General features: G+C 46.9%; 1 protein-coding gene across 1 annotated transcript in view; it reads right to left on the bottom strand.

The window, feature by feature from the left end:
• Nucleotides 1-1729: 1729 nt before the first annotated feature.
• Nucleotides 1730-13477, bottom strand: part of FIBCD1 (fibrinogen C domain containing 1) — a 35207-nt gene continuing 23459 nt past the window's right edge. The window contains exons 4-8 of the mRNA XM_075260743.1: nucleotides 10946-11090; nucleotides 10205-10341; nucleotides 5664-5760; nucleotides 3979-4158; nucleotides 1730-3897 (exon numbers count right to left, since the gene is read on the bottom strand). Coding sequence (XP_075116844.1) covers nucleotides 3638-3897; nucleotides 3979-4158; nucleotides 5664-5760; nucleotides 10205-10341; nucleotides 10946-11090 — 819 coding nt within the window. The 3' untranslated portion in view covers nucleotides 1730-3637. The remainder of the gene's footprint in view (nucleotides 3898-3978; nucleotides 4159-5663; nucleotides 5761-10204; nucleotides 10342-10945; nucleotides 11091-13477) is intronic.

Genomic DNA, 13477 nt, shown 5'->3' with positions numbered 1-13477 from the left:
AGTTATATTCTTGTATATAGGAGGTAGTATTATAGTAGTTATATTCTTGTATATAGGAGGTAGTATTATAGTAGTTATATTCTTGTATATAGGAGCAGTATTATAGTAGTTATATTCTTGTATATAGGAGCAGTATTATAGTAGTTATATTCTTGTATATAGGAGCAGTATTATAGTAGTTATATTCTTGTATATAGGAGGTAGTATTATAGTAGTTATATTCTTGTACATAGGGGGCAGTATTATAGTAGTTATATTCTTGTACATAAGGGGGCAGTATTATAGTAGTTATATTCTTGTACATAGGAGGTAGTATTATAGTAGTTATATTCTTGTATATAGGAGCAGTATTATAGTAGTTATATTCTTGTATATAGGAGGTAGTATTATAGTAGTTATATTCTTGTATATAGGAGCAGTATTATAGTAGTTATATTCTTGTATATAGGAGGTAGTATTATAGTAGTTATATTCTTGTATATAGGAGCAGTATTATAGTAGTTATATTCTTGTATATAGGAGGTAGTATTATAGTAGTTATATTCTTGTACATAGGAGGTAGTATTATAGTAGTTATATTCTTGTACATGGGAGCAGTATTATAGTAGTTATATTCTTGTATATAGGGGGCAGTATTATAGTAGTTATATTCTTGTACATAGGAGGTAGTATTATAGTAGTTATATTCTTGTACATAGGAGGTAGTATTATAGTAGTTATATTCTTGTACATAGGAGCAGTATTATAGTAGTTATATTCTTGTACATAGGGGGCAGTATTATAGTAGTTATATTCTTGTACATAGGGGGCAGTATTATAGTTTTCTGGGTTTATTTTCCTTCCCATCATGTCCTGTCTCTCAGGCCTCCGCTGGGCAGTATTATTTTGCTGCTCTTCATGTTGCTGTCAGTATTTCTTACACTGCGCTGTTGTCTTGGAGCCGCCGTCTTGTATAAGTGGCTTCTTGAACACTCTGCTCTACAATAAGACTCTCTGCGTCTTTTGTCTGCCTCACAAGTTTCTCTGAAGAGGATTCTTAGAGTTGGCAGCTTAATCCACTCCAGATGGGCTCTCGGTGATGTCCCACGGTTTTTACTTGGTGCTTCACCCACGCCAGCTGACGCCCTCATTAACTGGTGGGAGCGACTGTGTTACTGTAAATTGTGAAAGTCTGGGCTCTGCTCATTCACCTGCCTCTTGAGCCCCCGCGTATCTGCAGCAGTAAAATATTGAATTACAGCTTGTTCTGCACTCTAGTCACATCCAGAGCTGCGGCCGGCATACTGATGTCCTGTGCTGTGTTGCTTTGTGGTATGTGTAGTGTCTTGCAGGTTGATGGACTTGGTAAGTGACGGTGACATAAGAGCGGCGGAGCTGTCCGTCAGGCGGTGGCCCCGCCCACACTGAGCTGCTCGGCGCTGTACACACTGACACACAGTAACAGCCCAGACCTCGGTTGCTTTACTTTACCTTTAATTTGCACAAAATCATTTTCTTCTCATCTAATCTGAGAAATCCTCAAAACATTGAAAGTGTCGATAAAAAACATCAGAAACAGAAATATCTCGTCACATTTCGTGTATTTTCCGCCATGTTTATTTCCCACTAATTGTGACCTTCTCCTCGCCCCTATTTACACAGACGGGTGCGTTACAGGGGACATCAAATTCTGCTCCATCTTGCACCTTTCTAGGTCCTGCCTTGGTTGACCAGTGACCTCCTCCTCCTGCCCCCCATCCCTGCCCACTTATCACTCTCATCCTCCTCGGACTGTCTCTTCCCCGGGACGTCTCGCTCAGTGTTTGTCTCAGCCAGGATCTCTCCTCCATCCGTCTCCCTCCTTCCATCTGCGTCTTATTTCTTCCTCACCCCCTTGTACCGATAACGTCGCCTCCTCCCACTTTTTTCTGTCCTCCCCCTCCCCTCTGACCTCAATCGTATGAAGTCCCCCCCATTCCCTGACTGCCGGGCCCAGCAGATGACTCCATCTCAGGTGCTCCCGCTGAGTTATGTCTCCTCGTACGTCTTCATGCTCGTTTAACCAAGACATTAAAAGCAAATTATTTTACTTGTCAGGATTTGGAGGGGGGGCGGGGGGGGCGACGCCAGGATGGGGTCTTAATGAGGAGCCTGTTAATGCAAGTCTTTGGATCTAACCAACCAAGCACGGCTGCGCTCCATTAAGTCCCAGGTTATATCTGCCTGGGTTCCTCTAATTTACAAAACACTTGTTTACAAAAAGCGCCTGCCACCGAGCAGGTAACGCCACGACTGACTGCGCTGAGGAGCTAATGATGGCGGCACGAATCCTCTTCATTACCCAGGTTCCAGCTGCGTGGTTGCGAGGTGAGCGAGACCCTGCTGGTTTATTGATGTCCCCCCCAAAAACAACAGCCTTATCCCCCAGGAGCAGCTTCCTGACACCGACGTTCTGTTTCTTTTTTCTGCTTCTAAAAATGACCAACTAATTATCCGGCGAGCGAACGTGACGGCAATGGAGAAGAACGCGGAGACGGCTGAGCGCGCGGCGGTGTAAATTGTGTCTTTGGTAATTGAACCTGCGCTGATCATAAAGTTCTGCATTAAGCAGCTGTCCACCGCCACTTCCCAATGTCACCTACCGAGATGGTGCAGAAAAAACAAAAACATCTAGAAACCCGAGGATGAGGATGAGATGGGAGATGACGGGCCGTGACAGAGCGGATGACAAATCAGAGCCGGGGGACAAGGATTAGCGCCTCTCGCAGGTTCCGGCAGTCTTTCCATCCATTTCAATTACAGACTGGTCTCCGAATCTTGACGGGCACTCGGCACAAAAAATCGACTTCAATTTTCCTCATGGTTTGGATAATCTGGCACATCAATGGGCATCGCTCTAAGCTGACCTGGGCCTGACCTACGAGGACATTTTTGAAAAGTTACAAAACAACGTCTTGGTCAACTTTGTAAACTTTTATAAAGTTTGCATCCAAGTGTTTTTGAACTCTACGTCTCGAGCCCGATGGCTTCCTCCTCACCCAATCAATCCCAGTGTTTCTGTTTCTTGAAGTCCTTTTTGGATCTGGTTTCATTCCCAATCTCAGGTTCAAAAATTAATCTTGTGTAAGTGTCGGAGGCAAAGATGAGCTAACAAAACACTCAAAGTGCGGTTGTGACATGTCATGACGTATCGGGAGTTATCACCAAGGTCAACGGTAGAAGAGATGTTCATGGAAGGATCCACAAAGTCAACGACTCGTCTATCGGAGGAGACGCCAGCCACACACAAGGAGTCATCCGGACTATTGACAATATTAAAAAAACATTGCACTTAGGACGTTGGGGGGGAGTAGCGTCTGCACGTACAAGTCAAGCTGGAGCAACTTTATTCCACTGAACTCATGTACGGGTGTCAAGATGGCCGGCCGAGGACGATCCTGGCAGAACATCTCCATATGGTCTTCGTTATGTTGTCTCCCAAGGAGTTGGCCAAGAAGACAACTCTCTGCATATTGTGTGCGTTGGCATCGACCAGTGCTGGAAAGTTCTGGCTGCCAATAAAAGTTCTCCCACCCCTCCAAAAAAGAAATAACATTGGGTAAGTCCATAACCCCCCCCTGTAGAAAATGGAACAAAAAGTCCAAGAAAGGAGATTCGATCACTTGTCTTCCCGGTGAGGACGGATCTTCATCTCTGTGAACTTGAGGGAATACTGCCAGCCCGTCCATGAAGACCACTCCACACCATCGGCATAGGAGGCGTGGTGCCCGCGCAGGTACTGCCCATTCAGGTTGGACGTGTGGCAGTTGCGGTACCACCAGGCCCCGTGGTAGAAGCTTGCACAGTTGTTCTCCGAGTGGTCGTTGTCCAAGTCTTTGGTGGTGAACTTCATCCCCGTGTGCTTTCCCAAGGAATCTCCTGGGGAGAAAAGAAGCCATGAGCTAGCGGAAGACCATGAAAGCTTGTGGTGCAAGGCCTGACTACTTATGGAGGACTCACCTGCTGTTCCAGAGTAGTCGGACACAGTTAGAGGGTAGCCATCTTCTTCTGCGTTCACAGAGTACAGGCCCACTCCAAACGTGTTGTATTGGGCATAAGCTGTGGAGTTCTCAAAGTCTGCCAAGTCAATGCGGAGCTGGTAATGTGTCTGCATGGTCAGCAGGTACAGCCGCTGGAGGCCTACGAGGCAAGGGCAGAGCTACAGTCAATGATCAAAATGTAATACATAGCCCAGAGCCTGCCACTCAGCTTTCCACAGACCCTGAATGACATGGAGATTCACTTTATACTCCCTTTTCTTTTGAACGGTGCTTTTGTCAGTTTACACTGAAGTTCTAGCATTCTATTCGCAATTCAAAAAGCTTGGATTGAAGCAGTGCTGTCTGTTCCAGATTAGGATAATGATACGTAAAGGGATTGTCCAGGATTATAATGGTTCTTTTTAAAGCAGCGCCACACTTGTCCACAGGTTATGTGTAGTATTGCAGCTTGGCCACATTTACTGCTATATCAGACACAACTCATGTGGCGCTGTTTTTGTACAATCTCTCTAAGACTTTTACCAAAATCATGAGATAGTCGGACCTCTCTGTAGACCCTGGATGACAAGGAGATTAGTTGTGTTATGCAGCTGTCTTCTATTGCATTACTTGTGTGTCAGTCTACACTGCACTTCTATTCTATTCAGGAGTCAGACCACACACCATAAAGCAGAGTTTTCTCTGACTTTTCTGGCACCTTCTTCCCTGTACAGAACATTGTGTAGCCCTGTAAGAACTTCTGTGAGATCTTCTCATTCTGCTGCCATCGCTGTCTGCACAGAAGTCCCAGCGCGAGGGTCCGACTCCATTTTCACCATCTTAATGAGGACATCAGGTGAATGCTGAATGCAAATCAAGGCGTCCTCCGACCGCCAGCCCCCCACCTACTGATTCCAATTAAGATTCCTCTGCAGGGTCCAGGAGGACAGAACAGGAATCCCTGAGCATGGGGATCAGCGGCCAAATGTACCCCCGGCCTAAGACACCCCTCACCTACAACACTATGGATGGAGGAGGCTAAGGAGAGCAAAGGGGGCACCCCACCGGGCGATGACAGTACCCCGCCATGTCAGGAGGGGAGAGGCCGACTGTAGGACAGGGGAATACAATCTATTACTATCTGTTATCAGCCATGTCAGGAGGGGAGAGGCCGACTGTAGGACAGGGGAATACAATCTATTACTATCTGTTATCAGCCATGTCAGGAGAGGCCGACTGTAGGACAGGGGAATACAATCTATTACTATCTGTTATCAGCCATGTCAGGAGAGGCCGACTGTAGGACAGGGGAATACAATCTATTACTATCTGTTATCAGCCATGTCAGGAGGGGAGAGGCCGACTGTAGGACAGGGGAATACAATCTATTACTATCTGTTATCAGCCATGTCAGGAGAGGCCGACTGTAGGACAGGGGAATACAATCTATTACTATCTGTTATCAGCCATGTCAGGAGAGGAGAGGCCGACTGTAGGACAGGGGAATACAATCTATTACTATCTGTTATCAGCCATGTCAGGAGAGGAGAGGCCGACTGTAGGACAGGGGAATACAATCTATTACTATCTGTTATCAGCCATGTCATGTTGCTCCTTTTCTGGCCCTTTAAGTCCTGCTCATTATTAGACTCCTCCGGTTCTTACCCAGCCAATGTTCTCCTGTCAGCTTTCCAAATCCGTCCCTGTACTGTTCCCACCCACGGAAGAAATTCACGGCTCCGTCCTCTCTCCTCTGGAACACCTGGAAATAGAGTGACATGACAGTGATGAGGTTGGGGGGGGGTTTCACCTTGTCGCTCCTCCATGACTTCTACCTCATTAGTCACTGGTTTCATAGAGAATACAGGACGCTGCCATCACGTTGTGGGGATGTTGGGGGTTGTAGTTCTTTGCTTGCTGCGCAATGGCTGATACCCTAGAACAATAGCGGCCGCCCGGTATCTACTGCTGATCACATGGATTGTCACAGAGGCTCCAGGTGACTGTAATAAGACCACAGAAGGATCGATGGCGGCGGCGTGACGGCGAGGACAAAGTGAATAATAGATCACATGACAGGATGAGCGCGGCGCGGCTCTTCGTGGCAGCCCATTACAAGCGGCTCTGTATTTGTCATGCATTGTCTCTGCTCTCCCGGGCACCGCGCTCTGCCTGATCCATCTATAAAAGGCGCACCGGGAATTATGTATCAAAGATTTCCCGAAGCAAAGAGACTCTTCCATCTATCAGAGAAAATAATCTGGCGGCGGCGTTGTTGTCCACCGCCGGTCTTTTGATTTATCGAATGTTGCCGCACGCTCTGTGTTTAGCATCAGGGACAATGGAGATTACATCTCAGGTGGCTGAAAGGGTTAAAGGTTTATGGAGTTTTAATGTGTCCGACATCGGCGCTCGTGTCCCAGAAGATTTTGCGGCTTTGCGGAGCAGGGGGGGGGGGGGTTGGGGCGGCGTGCAATCGCACAGGTGTCGGCAGGACGGAGGAGGCGAGGGGAAAGCCCTGCCTAATCTGATCCGACCTTGTGCGGCTGAAGTAGGACACGCTCAGGTTGTGTAACGGGGAAGACAAAAGTGACAATGCGGGGGGGAGGGGCAAGGGTGGTATTTAAAGGGCAACACCATCTGTTAATCATAGTCACATTGTGGGGTCTGCCCCAGTTGTTACGCCCTCTGCAGGCGGCACCGCTCGGTATATCGGGTCACATCCTGTTAATATAGGGTGGATACATAACTCCCTGGGGTGTCAGCGGAGGGTCAGGGGTCTACACTGCTGGTGCCAATGTCATTGCCCCACCACTAGTAACCCCCACTGCCGCGTATATCTGCTGATCCAGACGGCAGTGTTCTTGAGGTTGGATTAGTAAATTTTGCGCTGGATATACAGAATTTCGCTATACGGATGCAGTAGTACAGACTGGTGACATCATCAGACCTCTTTTCACCCCTTGCTCTTGATGTGCCCGATTCCCCCCTTGAGGAGCCTCCAGGAACTACCACGACTTCAGCTGCAAGGACTAGATGAAATGAGACTTGTGCGCGTTCGGACGCGGAGGTGACGGGCCTCGGAGATTTGACTCAGGTTGATGTGATCAGTGGCGGCGGGCGAGGGGGTGGCGCGGGGTCACTCCTGTTTGTGTACTCCTCATTAAATATGAATCCTCCCCTAAAGCAAAGTAAGTCAGTCCGCGGGCCGAGGCGCTGAAATATTAATACCCTCCAGAGCCGGCCCCTGGCCCCAATATTACATGGATATTAACCCCTCCTGTGCAGAAAATAAGAAACATCCCCAATATGTACCCCGATAGCCCAACTAATTCCCACCCCCAATATAAAGTCCAGAATACGAGACATAAAACGTTGACATCCAGAAATTAGAGCCTGAATTTGTGGAGCAATCTCAGTAGGAAGCCCCCCGGGGCCCCGTGTGACACCTGCAATGGGGCCCTCCTCGCTCTTGACTTCAATGGGTTGAATCTATTCTTTGTGCTGAGAACTTTGACATTGTTCTATGTTCTATGATCTTGTCTTCTACTCTAGTCACTACCAAAGCTGCATTCGCAATTCTGCTGATGGGTGCTTGGAATCTGGGAACAGTCTGCTGTTGGGCACAATGTGAACTGAGCTCTATTATTCAGTGTCAATGCAATGCAGCAAAGCTTGGGGGCGTCATAATGTCCCTTTAAGGTGCTGTAAGTATTCTCTTAAAGCTGCAGTAACATATGAGGTCTGTGTCTTTGCTGCTGCTCTCGGTGTGACTCTGTGCACACTCCGCTGACATCGGGCGCGGCGACATTTCACAACCTCTTACTTGTTCTTCGCATCAGGACAATATACGTCAATCCAATGGAGAAATGTAGAGAATCCGGCGGGTGGCGCGTTCACCGGGGGCTTGGACGAAACAGGAAGGAGTCAATATGGAGAGAGCCATAATCTATAAGGTGGAGCTGGGGCAGGCTCCATGTCGTGTGTGTTAACATCATAGTTTGGGCAACAGGAGATGTGACCAATGATAACCCAATAATCCTGAGCACAGGTACGCAGGGGCAGGGAAGATTTACTCAGGGGCGGAGCCTGCACATAGGCCAATCATATTAGTGACTGCTGCTACATTACCATCTTATTACATGATCCAAAAACCTGACAGCAGTGCTGGCCCCTGTAAGAGTATCTATAGTCTAGCATAGTAAAGCTGGTAGCCAATCAGGAGGCTAGAAAATAGCTTGTTACATAAGCCCCTCCCATGAGGACCCATCTAGTCCATCAATAGAGCACACGGACTTTGTTGTAGCACTTAGAGTTTAGAAAAGGGAAGAATCTTGTGTCTCACCAGCTGCAGTAGTGACCCCGACTACTTGTCATCCCCTGACTGACCATTTATTGGTGTAATTGCGCCCCCTTGTGTACATGATCATGGTTGCCATAGTTGTTATTTTTGTTGACTCTTTATTTATCATGTACTGCTCCAGAGTTACATCATGTCTATATCTCCTTTTTTTTTATTTTTTTTTTATTAAATGTAGATTGTGAGCCCCACATAGAGCTCACAATGTACATTTTTCCCTATCAGTATGTCTTTTTGGAATATGGGATGGAAATCCATGCAAACACGGGGAGAACATACACTCACCGGCCACTTTTTTAGGTACACCTGTCCAACTGCTCGTTAACACTTAATTTCTAATCAGCCAATCACATGGCGGCAACTCAGTGCCTTTAGGCATGTAGACATGGTCAAGACAATCTCCTGCAGTTCAAACCGAGCATCAGTATGGGGAAGAAAGGTGATTTGAGTGCCTTTGAACGTGGCATGGTTGTTGGTGCCAGAAGGGCTGGTCTGAGTATTTCAGAAACTGCTGATCTACTGGGATTTTCACGCACAACCATCTCTAGGGTTTACAGAGAATGGTCCGAAAAAGAAAAAACATCCAGTGAGCGGCAGTTCTGTGGGCAGAAATGCGTTCTTGATGCCAGAGGTCAGAGGAGAATGGCCAGACTGGTTCGAGCTGATAGAAAGGCAACAGTGACTCAAATAGCCACCCGTTACAGCCAAGGTAACCAGAAGAGCATCTCTGAACGCCGCACAGTACGTCCAACTTTGAGGCTACAGATGGGCTACAGCAGCAGAAGACCACACCGGGTGCCACTCCTTTCAGCTAAGAACAGGAAACTGAGGCTACAATTTGCACAAGCTCATCGAAATTGGACAATTGAAGATTGGAAAAACGTTGCCTGGTCTGATGAGTCTCGATTTCTGCTGTGATATTCGGATGGTAGGGTCAGAATTTGGCGTCAACAACATGAAAGCATGGATCCATCCTGCCTTGTATCAACGGTTCAGGCTGGTGGTGGTGGTGTCATGGTGTGGGGAATATTTTCTTGGCACTCTTTGGGCCCCTTGGTACCAATTGAGCATCGTTGCAACGCCAAAGCCTACCTGAGTATTGTTGCTGACCATGTCCATCCCTTTATGACCACAATGTACCCAACATCTGATGGCTACTTTCAGCAGGATAATGCAATGCCATGTCATAAAGCTGGAATCATCTCAGACTGGTTTCTTGAACATGACAATGAGTTCACTGTACTCCAATGGCCTCCACAGTCACCAGATCTCAATCCAATAGAGGAGCATCTTTGGGATGTGCTGGAACGGGAGATTCGCATCATGGATGTGCAGCCGACAAATCTGCGGCAACTGTGTGATGCCATCATGTCAATATGGACCAAAATCTCTGAGGAATGCTTCCAGCACCTTGCTGAATCTATGCCACGAAGAATTGAGGCAATTCTGAAGGCAAAAGGGGGTCCAACCCGTTACTAGCATGGTGTACCTAATAAAGTGGCCGGTGAGTGTACAAACTCCTTGCAGATGTTTTTTTGCCCTTGGCGGGATTTGAACACCAGGGGTCCAGTGCTGCAAGGCTGCAGTGCTAACCACTGAGCCACTGTGTGGCCCCCATCATGTCTATACTCCTGTCACATCCGAAGCTGCCTCTGAAATTCTGACGGTTGGCAATGGCAGTCACAGTCAAGCATTTATCTCTAATAGCTAACTGTAAAAGCAGCACTGGATGTGACTGGAGTATAAGAAGTTGGGATTTAACAGAATTGTGGCTGCAGCTTTGGATGTGATTAGAGTAGAATGATGTCACCGGCTTTTCTCCTAAGGATATATGTTTGTGACTCACCGTCCAGCCCCCTCCGTCCGTCGTCATGTCACAATAGACCTGGAATCCTGTGGGATAGTGAATGGGGAACACGGAATAGACGCCGTCCTCCTGCTGCCCGCTCATAAAGATGTCATAGCAGTCGCGGGGTTTGGAACCTGCGGATAAAGTGATGGCGTTATACGGTGCCAGGCAGAGAGTGATTTCATCATCTCCGAGTCACGGTGGCGGATAATTCTATTCCCGGTCAAATGCGCAGATTAACTCATAAAAAAAAAAAAAAATTCCCTTGAAAATGCTACAGCGCTGCGGAAGACTCCGGCGCCAAGATTTATGATGCTGTCAAGATGGCAGAACTACCAGGAGTCGCAGTTTTCTGGCTTTACACTCAGAAAATCAGGAGGGGGAAGGGGGAGCCGCGCTCTCATCTACAACACGGGCCTAGCAAGGATCCGACTGTCCAGACTGACAGAGCAGTGTAGGGGGTCAATGGATGCTCCACGTTCTGTAGCACAACCTTGTGTCCCTGGGATGTCTGTCATATACTGATACAAGCTACATCCCATAATTTACAGTCACTGTTGGGGTCTATGCAAGTTCTGGAGTGTTTGGCGTAAATATGCTGTTTGTGTCGGTTTTCACTTAAGCTGTGGAATTATATTCCTGCACCAGAATGCTCAGGATGGGCAATGCTATAGCTCCCTAACATAGTGCTGGAGTTTGTAGACCCCTGAGAATAAGGAGAAAGGATGGAGATCTCACCATTGGTGCAGCCACGGGGTTTGGAGCTCTTCGTTGGCGACCGGATGAGATCACCTTTCCCGCGGGACTTTCCATGGACCGAGTCCAGGACTTCACTTACGGAGCTGACCAGTTGCGCCACGTGACTGTGACCTTCAGACAGAAGCTGCAGGGTGGGAACAGAGGAGACATAAGGGGGCCATATCTGTACTAATCAGATGTGATGTACTGTATGGTGATGGCGGGCGCCATGTGCTGGTACATGTAGTATCCATATCGCCATCATGTGACCAGACCAGCGTTGAGAAACCACGGAAATTGTGACTGACAACCAGGTTTATGGTCAAAAACTTAAAGGGGGTGTCTACCAAGAACTGGGAAGTGCAGAAAAAAAGTTGTCAGACATGAACCTGCTGCAGATCTGAGCGCGGGCACCTCTGCGCGCCAATCTTGTTCTCCTCATCTGCCAAAGGTTTAATTAAAACTCCTTAATGAGCCTCGATGTAAGTCTCCTGGAGATTTCTGCCCCTCGCTTACAACCTGTAGCAGCAGAGCAGTCACTTGGCATGTGTACTGAAAACTGTACCCAGCGCGGGTGCCAGGCATGGGCCTGTGCAGTGAGCCAGCATCGCCATGTGTTCAGCATGAAGCGGCGCCAGGGAGCTCTGCACGTGTTATGTGCTTTGGAGAACATGAATAGGGATTTTAGTCACTTAAAGGGACTCTGACAACCTAGACAGGACTTGGCTTAAAGGCGACCTTCCACCACATAGACGTTAATAGCCGTTCCTCCACCGATTCTGGTGCAGTTGGAATTTTTTCTCTAGACCCCACCATTCCTGATCAATCAGTGCAGGTAGTTTTGGACGGTGTCAGCAGAAGCAGGTGAGAGGGCGTGGTTCTGACAGTGTCTACCTCTGACTGAAGCTCTGAGTCACACCCCCTTGCCTGACACACATAACTAACTGGACTTATTACTCAGGAATGGTGAGGGGTGCAGAAACAATTCCAACTGCACCAGAGTCAGTAAGGAGAAGTCTATGAACAGATGAAAAAACCTGGAATTGGTGAAAGGTCCCTTTAAATGAATTTCTTATTGAGATTATTGCCAAACATACAGTCCTATGAAAAAGTTTGGGCACCCCTATTAATCTTAATCATTTTTAGTTCTAAATATTTTGGTGTTTGCAACAGCCATTTCAGTTTGATATATCTAATAACTGATGGACACAGTAATATTTCAGGATTGAAATGAGGTTTATTGTACTAACAGAAAATGCGCAATATGCATTAAACCAAAATTTGACCGGTGCAAAAATATGGGCACCTCAACAGAAAAGTGACATTAATATTTAGTACATCCTCCTTTTGCAAAGATAACAGCCTCTAGTCGCTTCCTGTAGCTTTTAATCAGTTCCTGGATCCTGGATGAAGGTATTTTGGACCATTTCTTTCTACAAAACAATTCAAGTTCAGTTAAGTTTGATGGTCGCCGAACATGGACAGCCCGCTCTCAAATGATCTGAAAACAAAGATTGTTCAACATAGTTGTTCAGGGGAAGGATACAAAAAGCTGTCTCAGAGATTTAACCTGTCAGTTTCCACTGTGAGGAACATAGTAAGGAAATGGAAGACCACAGGGACAGTTCTTGTTAAGCCCAGAAGTGGCAGGCCAAGAAAAATATCAGAAAGGCAGAGAAGAAGAATGGTGAGAACAGTCAAGGACAATCCAGAGACCACCTCCAAAGAGCTGCAGCATCATCTTGCTGCAGATGGTGTCACTGTGCATCGGTCAACTATACAGCGCACTTTGCACAAATAGAAGCTGTATGGGAGAGTGATGAGAAAGAAGCCGTTTCTGCACGTACGCCACAAATAGAGTTGCCTGAGGTATGAAAAAGCACATTTGGACAAGGCAGCTTCATTTTGGAAACAAAGATTGAGTTGTTTGGTTATAAAAAAAGGCGTTATGCATGGCGTCCAAAAAGAAACAGCATTCCAAGAAAAACACATGCTACCCACTGTAAAATTTGGTGGAGGTTCCATCATGCTTTGGGGCTGTGTGGCCAATGCCGGCATCGGGAATCTTGTTACAGTTGAGGGTCGCATGGATTCCACTCAGTATCAGCAGATTCTTGAGAATAATGTTCAAGAATCAGTGACGAAGTTGAAGTTACGCCGGGGATGGATATTTCAGCAAGACAATGATCCAAAAACACTGCTCCAAATCAACTCAGGCATTCATGCAGAGGAACAATTACAATGTTCTGGAATGGCCATCCCAGTCCCCAGACCTGAATATCATTGAACATCTGTGGGATGATTTGAAGCGGGCTGTCCATGCTCGGCGACCATCTAACTTAACTGAACTTGAATTGTTTGTCCAAAATACCTTTATCCAGGATCCAGGAACTGATTAAAAGCTACAGGAAGCGACTAGAGGCTGTTATCTTTGCAAAAGGAGGATCTACTAAATATTAATGTCACTTTTCTGTTGAGGTGCCCATACTTTTGCACCGGTCAAATTTTGGTTTAATGCATATTGCACATTTT

The sequence above is a fragment of the Leptodactylus fuscus genome, chromosome 11, assembly GCF_031893055.1.
Source record: "Leptodactylus fuscus isolate aLepFus1 chromosome 11, aLepFus1.hap2, whole genome shotgun sequence".
NCBI lineage: Eukaryota > Metazoa > Chordata > Amphibia > Anura > Leptodactylidae > Leptodactylus > Leptodactylus fuscus.
This window is presented reverse-complemented; position numbering and strand designations above follow the sequence as displayed.